Here is an 18,332-nt window from a genome sequence, read left to right on the forward strand (position 1 = left end):
ACTTGGTAGTGATGCCGAGAGGAGGGCATCATTCCGAGTGGAGTTTTCTGCAGGACACGCGCCAATCTTTTTGTTTTCCTTCCGTGCGTAAAGGTTCGGCTCCTTCTGCACACGCAGTGACTCAAAGGCGGCTTTGAGCAATAAAAAGTGCACAACTCAAACTGTAAATTCGAGCCTCGGGCTCGCGCTGACTCTTGATGATGGCGCGTTTTCTTTTCCCGTTTCTAAACGAAACATTTAAGTCTTTTCTCTCTCTTCTTTTTGTATTTGCCAGACGTGACTGAGACTGAACACAGAGAAACTTTAATTTAAGGAGCTTCAGGATGAGGCACAGCTTCCGGCGCCTCTCACGTTTTTTTTTTTTTTTCATTTCCAGAACAAATTAAATTATTGCAGGTTCAACAAAGTGGAGCAATAGAAGCAGCTCATAAAGACAAAAACCGAACTGAGGCAAGTCATCAGAGATCCTTTGTTAAAGCTGATTTTCGTTTGTTTACAGTATTGAATAAATCATATTTTCATTTTGGACCTTTTTATTTTTCTAACGCATTTCCATCAATACAGCTCTAATTACCAACAGGACAGCATTTACTTGGACATGGAACGGATTTCTATCAAATGTCCACCTTTAAATATCCCAAAATATTCACCAAAAATCTACCATAGGTCAGTTATGTTTTTTTTTTTTTTTTAAATAAGTGACTTCAATATTCAAACTAAATTTAAATGGGTTTATTTATTATTTTTAACTCGTGAAAAAAGGGATTTCTGCTCAGACAAATATACCAACATCACTGAGAAGAATTTATTTTCACTTTTGAAATACATGAGCCAAGTTGGAGAGGTTCCTCTCAAAAATAATCACAGCGGGACACTTTGTCCTTCACTCACTTGTATTTTACAAGTTTAAGAGGCTTCATCATAAAAATCAGAGATTACATAACACACTTTTTTTCCCCAAAGAATTACAATAAAGGAAAAAAAATCCTTGTACAAGACAATAATATGAAATGTGGACAAAAAAAAAAAGCTAGATGTTGACATTGTTCCCCTAAAAACAGTTCCCCATTCCATAAAATCCCAACATCATTAAGAGTTTAGTTCCAGTTGTATCTTCTGGATGGAGGAGGGAGAGGGTAACCTCTGCCGGAGCTGTAGCCCTGAAATAGAGACAGAGGTTTAAAATAAGATTACAGCTTTACAACAATAAATATGCATCAAGTCAAAGGAATAACTTTAACAAGCACAACACTATTAAAACAGTATTAAAAGATTTAAGTAAGTAAAATGTATTCACAGAACACTTTTCACTGGTAAATATCCCAAAGTGCTTCACAATAAAAGTATAGCATATAATAGAACAACATAAAAACTGGTTAATACAAAGATTTTCTCTGTAAAAATTTAATTGTTTTTTGTTTGTATTAAAACAGTCTACATGGTGGATGGTCAGATTTTTTTAAAAGTTATATTGCTATAAAGACAAGATGACACTGAGGGTTTTATTCTTAATTAGTCCACCCATTTAGCACGAGCAGTGCAAGTCTTGGCCACAAGCTTAAGAATTTAAACATCTGTCACATTTTTTCTTGTTTTACTAAACGCTAAAATCAAATGAAATCTCACTGAAATAATTTTTAACTGAGGAAATAATTTAGATTAACACATAAATAAAGTAAATAAAATAAATAAAGTCTTCCTGTTTAAAAAAAATAACAAAAATAAATCCATAACTTTCAGTAAAACGAAGCACACTTGTTGGAATGTGTGTGATCTGATATTTTAACACATCAGACCCACAGATAAACTGAGCCAAAATAATTCTCTTTACTTTTCCAAATTTTACACACTGAACTTTCTCTGGCTCTAGTTTTAAAAGAATGCCAGAAAACTCTGCAGTCTCCATGCTTTCCTTTCAGAATAAAAGCGTGCTGACATGTATAAAACTATTATACTGTAAAAACAACTCTTTACTGAAACTATTTAAAGTTTCCGGTTAGAATTTCTATCAAACTCTGTTGGCCAATCAGAGAAGAGTTGCTTAAGTGTTCACTTAAAATGCTTCAGAAAGAAACTTTTGTCTGATAAGAATCAAAACCAAAACAGAAATTCTGAAATTTCTGATTTGGTTAAATTCTGATCAGTTAATCCGAATGATTAATATTTCTAGAAAAAAATAATTTCACTCTATAAAATTAAGCATTTTGATAATTTCTTAATTCTTTAAGTTTCAGCTTCTCATAAATTCGTATTGAGTTTTTATGTTTTGTCTGCTGATATTTGAGTGTTTCTGGGTTTTACAGTTCACACAGTACTTTCTTTCAAAACACTGAATCAGGCACAAAAACACCTCCAACAGTAATATGAAGTATTTCAAAATTCAAAAATATATAATTAAAATTAAAATACTTAAAAGTGTTATACAAATTATAATTAAATATTTTACAAAAAAACCCTTAAAAAATAAACAAAAACAAAAACAAAACAAAAACAGACCCAAAGAGCAAAAAGATTCCTGATTTCAATCTGAAGCAACTGAGCAACAACCAATCAGACTCTTTCTTCTGCATCTGCTTCACAGATCTGCCCAGAAACAGTTTAAGCCTCACTTTAACATTACCAAATAAAAACAAGCCAAAATCAAGTGAAGATGGAAGTTTTAGCCCTGCCCTCCACTTGTCGTAAACAAATTGGTGTGCGTGGAAACGTCGCATTTACCTGATGGTGCTGCCCCCGGTTATCTCTGTGATCATGCCAGTCGTCTCTACGGCGATCGTAGTGCTGCTGCTGCTGCTGCTGCTGCTGCTGGTGGTAGCCGCCCGGCCCCGAGCCTCCGCCACGGTTCCAGTTTTGCTGATACGCCGACTGCTGCGTCTGCATGGCCCGATCCCAGCCGTGACCCCCGCCCCTGTACTGCTGCTGCTGCTGCCTGGAGACACGTCAAATCTGCACGTCAAACTTTAAAAACTCCAACACAATGAGTAAGAGACACCTGAGGTTAGAAATGTAGAAATACTTTCCCACAGGTAACAATAAGGACTCCTTTAAAAACACAGATGCACCGATAAACCAAATATCTGCCTCTAGGCCAGTGTTGGAAGGCAGAAATATTCACCTGACGGTTTAATTACATTCGGAATTTTAAAAGTTTAAAAAGTTTTGAAAATGACGTGAAAGAGATGGAAAACTTTCAAGTGTTCAGTTTTTTGTTATAATGAAGAGTCAAACTAAAATAAACAGAATGTTTGGCATGAGAAGATGACATTTAATCACAATTTAAAAATCACCAATATCATGATCAGTGTATCCCTATTAACACATTTTATATCATTTTTGTTTAATAAGACAGTTTTTTTTCCTAATTTGGACAAAAAGGAAAGAATATAATAATAACAACAATAATAATGACAATAATAATAATAATGAGTTTTTCTTAAAACTTTTTGAATACAGTGAACAAACACTCCACTTCCTTATTTGTAAGATCTTCATTAATCAAGTTTCATAGCAGAAATTGTTCTTTTTCAGCACCTTCAGTGGAACATTTGTAACATTTTCCTGTATATTAAATAGCCCAAACTTCAATATTATAGTAACGTCACACAAAAGAATTTGAACTCATTAACTAGACAAGAATAAGCAATCATAACGAATTAAACACTCATTTTCATTGTTTTCTTTCCTTTCTTGGGGCTTTTAAACACATTATGTTTTTTGTTTTTACATAACAAAAAAGCAGTAAACGTAATATTTAAATACCCTTTAATACCACATTAAATTAAATTTACGACCAAAGTTGTGTGATAGACATAAACGAAAATATACTATTTTATTATAGTATTTACACTCAAGATGTGCTGTGTTTAAAGTACTTTTAAGAATTTTTTATTTTTATTTTTTTTACATGAGCTTCAACCACTGGGTTTTATATCATATTAACAAAACAGCCTAAAATCACGAGTTAAATTAAAAAAGAATCCACAGAATTATTACGACTTATTTTCAGTTGTTCGGCTGATAGCCGTCCACTTACGCTCACTAATTACAGCAGTCTAAAATCAGTCACCGCTGTATGTGCACTGGGTTAACACGGACTCTAATTTCCTGCTGGTTTGGCCTCCTGAATCAGAGCGCCGAGCCGTCCTGTTCCATAAATAGCTGAATGATGCAGTGGCTTTACAATTTACAAAAGTGTGGAGGGAGTAAAAGCAGCATCGCTGTGGGCTTCAAATTCTGACAAAACCTTTTGAACAGTTTAAAACCTTTTATTAGTAAACGTGTATTTGTGTGAACCTGCAGACAAAAAGACGAGAAGCAGGACATTTAAGTCCATTTTTCACTTACTGATCGAGAACCTGTTTTATCTGCACATTGTTTGATTAAAGCAATAAATGAAAACCACAAAAGGACAACCTGTTTATTCTTTGCAGCAGTCTGAATCTTTTATTCATTAAAATAAGGAGAAAAAAATAATTTGGCTTTGAACAACTTCATAAACTTAAGAAGTTAAGATTAATTCATGTTTGGAGAATTTCCACCCGACTGATCCAAAAAGTCAGTTTTCAATTCTGCTTTGAAGTGGCCTCCTTAAAATCCCCATCGACTCGAGTTTACCGAGGGATCGAGCTGTCAAAGAGTCAAAACGGCCTCTCCTCAGAGACGACTTAGCATCGATGCACATGAAATGAACCATATTCCCATATGGCCCGAGTCGCCCTCACTCCTGAATTGAGGCGGCCGCGCTGCGTCCGCGGGACCGAGTGCAGAGCCAGTACGCTGCGGCCCTCCAAACGACCACCGGACAATGTGCCGATCCAGCGGCGATATTAAAGTCTCTTCTGACGAACAATGAAGAGAGCAGAAACAGAGCGGCAGCCCCATCCCTCATTACTGAACCATGTCACACTCTGGCCAGCGGCGGACTTAACCGAGCGCTGGAATCCATAATCCCCTCTCTCCAAGTTCCTCCTGCATTTCATTTGGTCCTGTCCTGAGTAGTTAAAGAAACTGTTTTCAGTCGCCGCTAATAACTACTGACCTGAGGTGACACGGAGCCACAATAGGCCTGAAAAGTTGAACGAGAGAACCTGATTAGGACTTTGGAGAGGTCTGGAGCCAGAATCAATAGCCAGTCTGTGCGGGCCAGGCCGAGGCGCAGGGAAACGCCGCGGTCGCCAACAGCATTAGTGATGCCTCATTAAGTTGCACAAACCTCCTCGAGAGAAATTTGTTTTAGAGCGACAAGAAAAAATCTTAATTCGGACGGAGCCCCCCAACGGAGGGAAGGCAGAGCGGAAAGGCTGGAAATGTGGAGACCACACAGGCCTGGACATGTTTAATTCACACATGACTCACACCAATAAAACACACAAATCTGAGGAGCATTAGAGACGAGTGGAGGACAAAGTCCAGGACAAACCACCACAAAAAGCTGCTCGTATCCATCGACACAGGTAAAGTTAGCATGTTAAGTGTGAACTTTACTTCCCACGAAAACCAGTTAATGCAGGTTCACAAAGAGCACACTCACCTTGGAAACTGGGGCTGGTGGAAGGAGGGAGGCGCTCCCATCAGACTGTTCTGCCTGGAATCTGCAGGGAACAAAAGACGTGCTTGTGAGTGGTTCTGCTCAAATCTTTTTAAGAAGCACGGAGCTTCAGTGAGCTGCATCTGAAGGCCTTTAACTCAACGTACAACTAAGCAGCGAGGAGGTGGTGTTTGGTGTGCTTTTGTGATTCAGTTTAAATGATAAAATGTGTCAGATTCACATCAACGGGCGACTTTCACTGAGTTAAACTCTTATGAAACCTGAGAGAATCCTTCAGTTTGACTGTTTAAAAGCCAAACGCAGAAGGCTTTGACATTAAACGTGGATACTAATTAACCCGCCTGATGCCTGCTTAATCCCCAGAGATTAAAAAAAACAAAATAAAGAAACAGAATTTAACCAAAAAAAGAAAAAAAGAAAAAAAACACCAACTCCTTCATTTCTGCCCTGCACACAGAACGAATCAGTTGCCATGATAAAATTTGGATTTTACAAACGTCGAATCACACTGGGCTCTGGAAGAGTGGAGCGGGGAGACGCATGCGAGGAGGGAGTGGGAGCACCACATTTGCATTTTTTGTTCAGAAAATGAAATAAGCATTCAGCCGGCAGCATTGTCGACGCCTCAAGTACCCTGGTTCCATCGCTGCAAGCCCTTCACAAAGACACACTTTAAAAAAAAAAAATTTAAAAAAAGGGAACGGCTTCTTCCAGATTCACTGTTGCCAAGGCGATGGCCAGCTGCGAGCCGTGGGGCTGTTTGTTTATAGGGGCAGGCCTGCTGAGTGGCTCAGCCCCGGGGTGGGTGAAGGGTGCTGTGAAAAAGGACCCAGAGGCTCACGTTTACAAACCTGGAAGCTTTAAAGTCGGAGTAAAGAAAAAAATTATGGACTGGGATGAGTTCGCAGGAGTGTCTGGGTGGAAGAGTGTGGGTATTAGATGAGAGTGGGGGCATTAATATTTGTTCATAAACAGGCTCAGTGATGAGACCGAACACCTGCATTAATAATTTGACATGCTCAGTCTCCATCGTAAAGACGGCGAACCTGTGTTAACCTTGTTTGAAAGAAGCCTTCCTGTTTTTCTGAGCATGCAATCAGCACAAAATACCTACTGCATTTGAATAAATGATGCTAAAACTTAAAATCGTATGGGTTTGATACAACGTTGTTGATATGAATTTGGCTAAAACCTCATTGGTGGGTGACAAAAACCTGAGCTACTGGTAATACTTCACACATCCCAGGAGCAAAGTGAGGATCTGTTGGAGGAGGATGTTGGTGGACCCTGACATTTTTGGTGCATGTTTTCTCTGTAGAACCCCTGAAACACTCCGAGCTATGAAAGTGATGCAGTTTATCCCCTAACAGCAGTACATTTCATTTTTGGGCTTTATTGAGGCTAATTTAAAAGGAAATAAAATGTGTGATGGCAACTATGTCTTAAACTGTTTTCCTTTAGTCCTCTTTACACTTCTTGGTACAAGTTACATATAACAAACTAGACAGTAATAGGTTTCTCTGGTTTACGACATAACAGTGATAACAATAGCAATAATAATATTCATAACAACAACAACTTGTAAACACATTTACAAAGGGCTTCACAGTTAGATTCAAACCACACATTAAGTAGACATGTTCCAGCATACAGACGCAGAGTCACACCATCCAACAAACACACTTTTATACACATATAAGATGTAAACAAAGACAACCGAAAAAGATGAAGGAAAAGTGAACCTATTAAAATTAGTTTTCAGCAATACAAACCACATGACAAGTCGACCTCAATTTTCAGATGACCTGAAAGACCAAGTCCAGTCATAAGGTCTCATAAGCAGAAGGCATTCTCTCCAATATCTTCTATAGGTTTAGTTTTAATGCTAATTAGCCAATGTCAGCATTCAATAGTGCCGTCACTGTGACCACACTAACATGCTGACATCAGCATGTAGTTTAAAACACCGCCGAGTCAATCACAGTGTGATGGAGAGATTAACTTAAAATCTTACGTGGACATTAGCATCAGTTTCTGTAGCTCTTTGGCTAAACAGAGTGAGGAATTATGGGAATAAGGCCAATGGAGAGGCTTCAAAAAGCCAAGAGAATGTAGCCTCAAAGTATTGACACGGTCATTGGTTCAAAGGTTGGCTTGAAAAATACAGGAGAAGTGAATCAGCGGAGATAAAGACAAAGAGGAAAACACTCAAAAATCAAACATTGCAAAAAAGATTATGACACTGCACTGGGGCAAAGCTACATGCGAGTAGCTGGCGTTACCATCTTCTGCACATATTTTTCCAACATATAGATGTGGGTCTGCAAAGCTCTGAGCAGCACCAAACCAGACTCTTTTTGCTAGTTTTAATTATTGTGTTTAAATTTTAACTTCAAAGCACCTCAAATGTTTAAAATGACACTAATTTGAACTCCAGACATGTTAGTACCCACTTTAGGATCACAACAGGACAATAATCGGCCACTGAAAACTTCCTGTTGGATTAGTAGAATAAATAAAACCTGCCTGACAATACTGGGGGACGTCTGGCAATCAGATAGAAATCCTGAGTTTGGGATGCTGATAAGATCTCCAGCCAACTGATGCAGATAAAAAAAACAAACAAATTAATCAGAATCACCTGATCAACTAAAGGCAAGTGGGAAATCCTGCAGCTGTTCTCTGCTGACCACAGCAAAAAGCAGTAAAACACACAATTAGCAGCAAGCAGGCAGACTGCTGCTGACACATTCTTATTTTGTTTTTGTCATTCAGTTTTCATGTTTGATTATCTCCTCCACCAACAAACTTTAAGTGGACCACCCAGTTGGGCTCCAATTATAACTCCACAACCCTCTGGCCTCCCCCCCCATCACCAGCGATGATTCAAAAGAGAGAATTACAAGTGGACACCTGTCAATCTCCTTAATTAACAATGATCTGAAAGTGTATAGACTTCCAGTCTGTGCCGGACAAAAGCCAACAAAGGATTACGCTTTAAATCCTTAAAACGCGCTGCGTCCACTGTATTAATGCAGGGATTACAAGCGCGCTAAACAACCAAACGTCTCTCTCCACACCGCTTCAATTAGTTCAGCGACTAGTTGACTCAGATCCCAGAAGGAGGACAGTAACTTTTCTATTAGTTGGACAAAACTTTAGCGACCTGCTCCTGCTGCTGCTCCACAAACCGAGAGGTAATTTCAGAAGAAAAAAAAGACAAATGACTGCGACATGGCTGGAATCAGAATAAGAGCATTTTACTGGGACAGACATACATGCAGAATCACGAGGACCTGGTAATTTATACATTCACCAATACGTCAAGGAAAGATGCCACAAAATGTTATATTTAAATATGTAAATCATACATTATCCACCAAAATCTGCACTAATTTGTCAAGCCCAAAATAACTGGTAGAAAAATTTGAGTAAAACTTGTAACTGACAGTTTCAAGCAGATTTGTGACGCTCTGGTTAAAATCCAGCCAGAACTGCAATCATACCATTAGCTTACTACTACATGAGTAGATGAACTTCAAATGATCTGTTTTTTTATTTTGTCTGTTTAGGATATGTGATTTTCACTAGTTTGTTTTAAGTCCTTCTTTTTGTGTCACGATTGTACCACCGGTTGCTCTGGCTATGTCACACAGCCTCTGCAACCTCAGTGGGTTCTTTTTTATTATAGTTCGTGCTTACAAGGAATAACTTACTCAATAAGGAGTAAATGTATTTTTGAGAAAAACAGCCGTTTCCATCACGGGGGGCAGGTTCTGACTCTGGACGGCTGAGCAGTCATTCTTGTTATATGTCTTTAAAGTCTGCTTGAAGTCAGAAGCCTGGGAGCTTCATGTGGTCACAAAAAACAGGCAAGAACATGAACGTCATGATGAACTCTCATGCTAACCACCAGATGGCAAATTACGTCACTGGGACCCAAGCAGACCATAGTGGATTTGCAGACATCGAAAGTGTAATGGTGATTTAAAAAAGCCTGGGGCTATTTTCCCAATAGACTACCTTGAGTCTTTTCCCAGCCACAGGAGTCGCCCCAGCTGGCCATTAGAAACAATGCAAGTTCAGAGAGTTCTTCATTACCATCAGGTCTCAAACCATCAGTGTGAAGTTGCCATCTATCACATGTACCACAGAATTCACCTGACAATAACCTTAATGACAATTTAGCATCTGGGCCATTTCTGAGGTTACAGAGTTTACTTTAAAGTGGACATAAAGCTAATCTTCATTAATAATAATAATAATAATAATAATAAGTTTGTTTACATAAAAATGTTCTCCACCACAACTCGAAAACCTTTAGAGAAACATAAAGAACAAAAATACTCAAGGCCACATAAAATCCAATGACTTTATGTTATTGAAGTCGATCCACCAGCCTGTGTGAGCAGCCATTATGTGTAGCTGCTACTCTGAAGTGGACTTTGGGAGGCTTATCGGCCACTGTGGCTGCTGGATCAAACAGTTATTTTGCTGCTCTGGTTAAAATTTGGTGTCACTGCATGTCAAGACAATAATGGCCACCAGCAGAGACTCCCCTGGCTGGTTATTAAACACCAGCTGGTTTGGCTGTGGCACACAAAGCCCAGCAGCATGTTTCAGAGGCTGTGTGTTGACACATCACCACAGGAGGTAGCCACGTCGTCAAAGGGGCAAGTTAACTTTGGTTTCAACCCTCTTCAGAGCGCATCACACACCCAATGGCACTGGAGCCTCCCGGATGCTTTTATCAGAGGGGGCCAGTGTCCAGCGGAGCCACTCGACAGTCTCATTATCGGCCCCCGGTCTCCCACAACACTAATCAGCAACCAAGCAAAGCCACCACACAAAAGCCCAGCAAAGCCTGCAGTGATTACTGGGCGAGCAAAGGATTGGTCCTGAGAAAGCGTTACCAGGACAAAAGCAAGCCTCTGGCCTCCTGCTGCAGAATAAGGCCTACTTGTGTGGATAATCACATTCCACGAGTCGCTGATATTAGAACTGGACCATGTTCAGTTTTTACCATAAAAGTTAAAAAGAATCAGAAGAGATGAACAAATAATTTAATCACCTCTTATGAAAGAAAAAAAATCCACGCTTTATATACAAATCTTATTTTGAGATGAAACTCAGAGCACATTTTATGCTGGAATCACTTCAGGCGCTCAATAAACGTTGCAGGTCTAGATATAAGCAAGCCAGTCAACACAGAATAGCACAAAAGGTGAGCTAACACTGAAGGCAGCCAATTTCACCTGAGGCAAGGGACTGAAAACATCTAAATGGAACATAACCAGAAGATCGTCTATCCACTCACAGTCAGTCAACCTCTGTTTTCAAAGAATATCAGCTACACATTGGCACACATATGAAATCGTGTCAAAGTCCTTCAAGAATGAACTCTGGCAATTCGGTGTTGCAACTTAGATCTCTGCGGTCAGGGACGGGGTCAATCTGACGCATTACCACAGATATCAAAACGTCTGCAGACAGTGTGGCATTTGTGACATGTGCTCGGTGTGAACCGGCTCTAGGCGCCATCGGTGAATCTGCCCTTTTCTGGTGTTCTTGAGCAAATGCCAATTGAGCTCCACGGTGCTGGGCTCCGGGTGTCGGTCCCACTAAAGGATGTGAGGCCCTGGTGCCTCACTCAAGGAGTCTGACTCTGACAGTTTTGTCAGAAACATGCTGGAAGTCATTTTGTAGAGCTCTGACAGTGTTCCTCTGCTCCTCCTTCCACAAAGGAGCAGATATTGGTCCTCCTGCTGGGTTGATGCTCTCCTACAGCCCTGTCCAGCTCTCATCATGTAATGCCCACTTTCCTAGTATCTCCTCATATTCTTGAGGCTGTGCTGACAGACACAGCAAACCTTCACAAATAGCATTTAAGGATGCACCCCCATCCTGGAGAAGCTGGAGTCCCTGTGCAACCTGCTTGGGCTGCAGATACCGTGTCACACCACCAGCAGTGAGCAGGACACAGAATTTCACTGCAATGGGGCCAAAGAAGGTGAAATAAATTCACAATGGTTTGTGTTTCATAACGTGACATATCGATACCCCCCTGAAGTTTAGCTGACTCTGTGTGATACCATGATTGAGTGTGCCATTAACTTTTTTTCACCCTTTTTTTTTTTTTTTTTAAATGAGCAGTACATTTGCAGATTGGTCTTTAGTGAAACCGAGATTAACACACCCGCATTAAATCAAAACTGAGCACAGAAAAGCTTTAAAACTTCAGGAGGAAAAAGAAAATCGAATAAAATATAAATGCTACCTTTGTCAATGACATATTTCTATTTCAGGTACTTCAAGCTGATACAATAAAAATCATCCTGTGTCACCAGAACCGGACGAGCAGGATTTAAAACGATTCCCTTTTATTAAAATAATTTCTCTGTGAATGATAGGACAAATATAGAGCTGGGGGTGGTGAACATCCCGGGCTGCTAATTGGCAAGTTTAACACTAAGAACGAGCAGCAGAGGCCAAGGGAGGTGCTGCCGCAATCCGGAGGAGCCAAAAGCCCCCCATTTGCATCAAGTGCCACCAGAATAGCCGAGACTCCCCCGCACGCCATCAGTGGGCAGATGAGATTATTCATCTACTTGCAAATTGGCACATCAAAGTCAAACTGGAGGAGAGCTGGCAGAGGACCGTGGGGCCAGGGCCGAGGCCGAGCACAGACCGTGATTAGGAGCTGGGAGACGGATTCTGCCTCCATATGTGACGAGCTGTTCAACTGCATGTGATGAACATAATCATATAACACAATTATTTGTGTCTCCGTTTGGCAGCTGCAGCGCCCAATTTCCTCAGAGTGAAATGGCAACGGTGTCCGTTCCAGATGTGACCTGATTAGTCAGTAACTACATCAGTCCATCGGTGGAAAATTAAGACGTCATTTTTAAGATCAATTACTTTTTTTATTCACAGCTGATTCGCTCAAAAACAACCTAGAAAAGATGCATCTTCCTCCTTTTTGTGCCATTTGGTACAAATAACCAATAAATTGCTTAAATAATCGTGACATGAATGGTTCACTGCAGCAGTCGCCGCCTTCTTCTGCCAGTTGAAAAAAGAAATTCAAAATGGCTTCATACACACATTTAATCCACTTTGAGGGACAACCATTTATAATGATGGCGATCAAAGATAGTCAGAGACGTTACTTGAAGAAGAAAAAGTTACTTAAAGAAGGCTCAAAACCAAAGAAAGAACCAACCACCAGCTGACCTAGAAAATATCACAGCCAATCGTGCCTGGCATAAAATGGATAATAATGGGAAAAAGAAAGTACAACTTCTTCCACTTCTATGGTTTAATGTATCAAAATTCATAACAAAGATCATCAATACATCATCAGATTAACACTGTTTTTCACTTAACAACTAAACCAAAATGCAGAAGCAGTCTGTGAAAGACGAATTCCACCCCATGATTAAGCAGCTTGTAGAAACACTTAGTGCTCGACCTAGTTCTGACCAAGCTTCAGCTGTCAGGCAGATGGCCTCACATTTGACTCTAAAATACTTTGGTATACAGAGGAGTTCAAAGTCGCCTCAATGACTGCAAGGTGCCCGAATCAACACCTCTGTGCTGACAGCTGCTGTGAGGTATTTGCAGGCCAAAGGACAGACCATAAGTCTTGTTTTTTGTTCAGATCACTCTGCTAAGATTCAAACACACTGCTTCTGTCATGTGCTGTTGTTCATCTAAGGTCTACAGATGAGACGTATGATATATTTAACAGACTGGATATGTAAAATCTTGCAACTTAAAGAGGTCACACTTCCTTTTTAACATGACTACAGTTCTTTGAAATCCACCTGAAGAGGCATTTTACCTTTTGCTGAATATTTTAGCTTTTCTTCGTCTCTGCTAAAGGGATAAAAATGTTTAGAATAACAGGTGAATGGTCAAAGCCTCGTGATGAAAGCTTTACGCTCTGTCATGAAAAGCAAGGCCGTCGGAATGTGCAAAGAAAAAGAGCATTCCAGAGAGGAACGCCAAAAGAAAGTTTACTGAATTTAATGGAGCAGGTACTGTTGGTGGGGGGTGCATTAAAGCAAAACATCTCAATCGATTTTTTGAGCTCAAGGTTACAGCAGCAAACTCAACAATTCACCCAATTTCAAACGCTCATCAGTGACCTTACAGCAGCAGTTTGATGAGGTCCACTTACTTTTGACCAAACTTTGATCTGAGTGTGTTGTCAGATTTACTCTCAGTGTGGTAAACTCAGATGTACATACTTTTAATTTTTAGATTAGAAAACTGTTGTTTATTTGTGTAGAGAAGGGATAAAGAAACGTTTTTAAAAAACTACATTTGAAAAATATTTGCACTTTCTTAATCAGAATGAATCCAAAACCTAAAATTAATCTAAAAAATGAAAATAAAGACTGAAATTTTTTAAATGCTCAAAGGTCACTTTTAAATTACTAAAATCACTTTATTCCTTTGGTAAAGTCACATTTGACCAAACTTTCCAGGATGCTTTGGATTTTTCGAGAATTTTAATAAAGAAAAAAAGTGCCATGAAGATTTTTGTCTTTATTTCTAAGTCTAAAATATTGTAATTATTATTTTTTTAAGAAGATCAAATTAATGGTAACAGGATAGGACAGGACGAAGCAGAAGTGCTGGACTATGAAACAGCATGTCCCCAATCCATGAACACGTTAAGAGTCTTGAGTGTAATGCATCTCACACTGTGTTTTACTTAAAAGAGGACTCTTACTGCAGGACTGGCTCTTTCGTCTGCCTACACAGTTGCTTTTTTGAGGCCTTGGATTGTTAAATTATAAAATGAGAGTCTATTTGGCTCCCCGGTATGGAATAAATTTTAATTAAACGTTCATCTATAATTTTATTTGCTTTTATATTGATGCAAACAGCCTTAAATACATCATTCTGAATCAAACTGAATTTTGTGAACTATTTATGAACCAGAAATGTTCCATCTTCATATTGAGGATATTTTTTTTTTTAAGATAGTGGCCATTCGAGGGGGCTTTAAAGATGATTCAGGGGGCTTAAGGTTAGGGCTGCGGTTTTCAAACTTGTGAGGCTTTGACAAAAACTGTGAGACAAAGTTAAATGGATGTTTGCTGGTGGGGTTGCTAATGCGCCAACCCTTGTTTCTGTAAAATTCATTGTGGATTCTTTTTTTATGTTCGGTTAAACACTGAGTAGGGCAAAAATAAGGCCTTGCATTACATCAGTGTGTGTTTGTGTGTGTGTCTTACGTTGAAAAGACTGGTGGCCACCGCTGTGTGAAGGTCGGTAGCCTCCTTGGTTGTAGCTGCTTGGCGGTGGAGTGCTGCTGTATTGTCCTCCACCTTGTTGGCTTCTGTTCAGATTGTGGCTGAAGAGAGAAGAAGAAGCTATGATGTTAAAAACTAATTTAGAAATAAAGAAAGTTCCATTGTAACCTTTACACACACCCGGTATTAACCCTAATGTCTGGGCAGTGTCTGGAGACTGAAGTGGGTAAAAATGGTCTGAATATGCTGAATATAAAACAAAGGAAGAAGATTGCTGGTTTCAGCTTTTTAGTCTTAGCATTACTCATCAATTATGTTTGATAACACTGTTTTTTTATTTAAATGCAGGATAGAAGATAGAAGAGAAGAGCAAATGCCAGAGTAACATTGAATTACTTTTAAACTTTCCACCCTACCTGGGCACACTTTTCATAGTACCAGGTTGGATCCCCTTTTGCTGTCAGAACCATCTTAGTTCTTTGTGGCACAGATTCAACAAGGTGCCGAAAACGTTGCTCAGAGGTTTTGGTCCATATTAAAATGACAGCATCGAACAGTTACTGAACATCTGTCGGCTGCACATCCATGATATCAATCTGCTGTTCCAACGCATCCCAAAGGTGCTCTATCGACCTGAGATCTGGTGACCGATTCATTCATCTGGTCATAAAGGGATGAACATGCTGAGCAACAACACAGATTCAGGCTGGGCATTTAAATGCTTTTGTACTAAGGGGCCCGGCTTTGCTGTACCAATAAATTCCTCATACCATTACACCAGCAGCAGTCTGCCCTGTTGATACCAGGCAGGATGGACCCATGCTTTCATGCTGTTTATGCCAAATTCTGATGTCCCTATCTGAATGTGGCAGGAGAAATCGAGACTCATCAGACCAGGCAACTTTCCCCCCCCCCCCCAGTTTTCTGTTGTCCAGTTTTGATGAGTCAGTGTGACAGTTGTGGCATTTGGTGAGGTTGTTGTTGTATTTTGCAAACCTACTGTTCCTTTAACTGTTTAAAAAAGAAAATGAGTTGACTGATCAATTAATCAATAAGGCAATGTAGAATCAGGCACATGCCATCACTTCATACTGTAATAAGCTGATACCTTAAAACCCTGAAAATGATTCAGGAATCATCCCCAATGTTGGAGGGGGAACAATTTCAGGATCACAGGAAAAAGGAAAACACAAGGAAGCATGAAAGGCATTAAAAGCAGGATTGACTGATTGATTGACTGGTTGATAGCTGGATGGACAATGTCGTCTCATGGTGGTAAAATTATCTTTACTCCCTGCACATCCACAAAAAGGCAAAAAACAAACCAAACCAAAGCACTTAACACATAAGGGTTAAATGATTCAGTGAGCTATTCTGCCCAGCCTTTTTCCACACAAGAGCCTGTGTCCTACCAGAAATGTCATATGACCTCTGGCCTCTTCCTAAACTGAACACACACCCATAACTGCACAATTTAAAAATCAAAGCAATAAAAAAAAATTCATTTCCTTCAGGTTTTCCTGCTCGCCATCCTGTGAGCACCTGCCCGTGTGGTGCCATCAAGGCACATAACGGCCTGAATCACTGAATTAACGACTTACTTTAGCAGGGGGAAAAAAAAAGGGGGGGGGGGGGGGGGGGAAGGAATATATTATGTTTCTTCAAATCTGTGCATAATTAATTCCCACAGTCGGGCCGTGCCAGATGTTCAATTATTCACATTTCCTTAATGATAATATCAATGTGTGGAGAAGAGAGCTTAGATCATAATCAAGGATGGCTGGTTAATGGGGGCCACTGTGGGGGGGAGGCAGTAAACATTTAAATACATCTTTGTTTTTAAAAATACTTAAAACTACTGTACTGAGTCACGGCAGACAGACTTGGATGCTTTAAAATGATCTCATCACACAGAGCGAGGAGCTTCAGAGACAGGTGTATTTACCGAAGTTGATCAAACCACCGATGACCCATGAAAAAAGTTTCAGGATGCAAAGTTCTATTAAAAAGGCATCACTGTTTGCTGTTCAAAATAAAAGCATGGAAAAATACTCTGTAACAGAGATATGGTTATGCACTGCTTGTAAAAAAACAAAACAAAAACCCTGTCATCACAGTATAATACAAAACCTGTAACTCCAGCTAAACCATTGCTCTCTCCTCATCTCTCCTGACCCATTTTTCTCCAATTTGCTTTTTGCTAATGTCCTCATCAGTGCTGGGAGAATTCAGGCTCATTCAGGTCGCACAGACAGTCCAGCTCCAGGTTTGCTGTGTCTCTCAGCACAGTCTCAAAAGTGGGAAGGAAATATCAGGAGAGCAGGACTATATCTTGCTCGTCTCTGTACGGAGGAACAGGAAGAGCCCTGCAACATGGCGGCCAGGAACAGACTCCCTGAGGGTAGCATAACGGACAGGTCCACCACTACTGCCCCATTCTCTTTGTAAATGAGAGCAAGTTCACAATGAACACACGTAACACGTGTGAAAAAGCCGGGAGATGCCATTGTGAACATTATACCAGCCGCAACATCCCCCAGAATGACCAGTTTGGCAGTGGGTCTGTGGTCTGGGGAGATGTATCCTTGGAGTGTAGAGGGCCTCCATTATCCTGACTGAGATTCTCATCATATATGAATAAGGAATGCAGCACTGTACAACTGTTGTCCTCACACCTACCGATTTCTGGACTAACCGGGGCCTGTTAGGAAGTGTGAACAAACGACCCAACAGCAGTCCTGATTTGCCTGACTGAGGTGAATGCGAGAATGGAAAGAGTCTGAACCATTTTCACTCGAAATTCAGGAAAACAGGAATGTTCTACTTTTTTTTTTTTTTTTTTTACTGGTTTTAACATTGATTATATTAAAAATGTAATTATGAACATACCCCAGAGCCCTGAAGCCAGACTGGTCCAGGTGAGCCTGCTGCCTGTTTGGGTTGAAACCCAGCTGAGGCCTCCAAGATTGCCCATTGCCTCTCACCCAGTCCTCGGGTTTCAGAACCTTACTGGGAATCCTGAAAGACAGTATTATGATGTGAAAAAGGTTTCCTTTTATTGACATATATGAGAGGGGGAAGGGTGCCATCGTGTTTACCTGAAACCCTCAAATCTATCAGTGACGCCTTCTTAGAAAAAAAATAATAATCCAGGTCTCAACACCACTGAAATACTGCCAGTGAATTGTAGGAGGACTCGTATTTGATGAAGGTCTTGTATTTTTACCCACAAACTTTGTGATTGTGATCTTAGTGCAGTTCTGTATTTTCCAGAAACAAAAAAAAACATTTTTTTTCTCCTTTACTCCACCTGAGTTTACCGCCTCTGTCACAGCTGAAAATACACTTTTTTACTGCTCTTGTTGACAAAAGTGGATGAATCTGTGTCTGTGACACAGTGTTGCTCTCTCATTTTCACAGTTTCAAGTCATGCCGGAGAACTTCAGAAGTGGAGGATTTAGTCTGCAAAGGTTTTTTTTTTTTTTTACTTTTTAAAACAGCCTCTGTGTTCTTCC

At 40.0% G+C, this 18,332-nt stretch overlaps 2 protein-coding genes across 3 annotated transcripts in view; one reads left to right on the forward strand and one right to left on the reverse strand.

Moving 5' to 3' along the window:
* The window catches only part of nkx2.4b (NK2 homeobox 4b), a 2,428-nt gene extending 1,744 nt beyond the window's left edge, over positions 1-684 (forward strand). For both annotated transcript variants that reach the window (XM_085248262.1, XM_085248263.1), the window contains one exon: positions 1-684. This exon is cut by the window's left edge and continues 653 nt beyond it. In XM_085248262.1, coding sequence (XP_085104388.1) covers positions 1-9 — 9 coding nt within the window. In that variant the 3' untranslated portion in view covers positions 10-684.
* Positions 685-783: 99 nt separating this feature from the next.
* xrn2 (5'-3' exoribonuclease 2) overlaps positions 784-18,332 on the reverse strand; it is a 42,696-nt gene continuing 25,147 nt past the window's right edge. The window contains exons 27-31 of the mRNA XM_085248261.1: positions 17,707-17,835; positions 14,800-14,918; positions 5,531-5,591; positions 2,719-2,929; positions 784-1,160 (exon numbers count right to left, since the gene is read on the reverse strand). Of these exons, the coding sequence (XP_085104387.1) occupies positions 1,098-1,160; positions 2,719-2,929; positions 5,531-5,591; positions 14,800-14,918; positions 17,707-17,835 (583 nt within the window). The 3' untranslated portion in view covers positions 784-1,097. The remainder of the gene's footprint in view (positions 1,161-2,718; positions 2,930-5,530; positions 5,592-14,799; positions 14,919-17,706; positions 17,836-18,332) is intronic.

This window comes from Mchenga conophoros, linkage group LG15 (genome assembly GCF_057382185.1).
Source record: "Mchenga conophoros isolate Kocher_MC1m ecotype Shallow Benthic linkage group LG15, M_conophoros_male_GT1.1, whole genome shotgun sequence".
Classification (NCBI taxonomy): Eukaryota; Metazoa; Chordata; class Actinopteri; order Cichliformes; family Cichlidae; genus Mchenga; species Mchenga conophoros.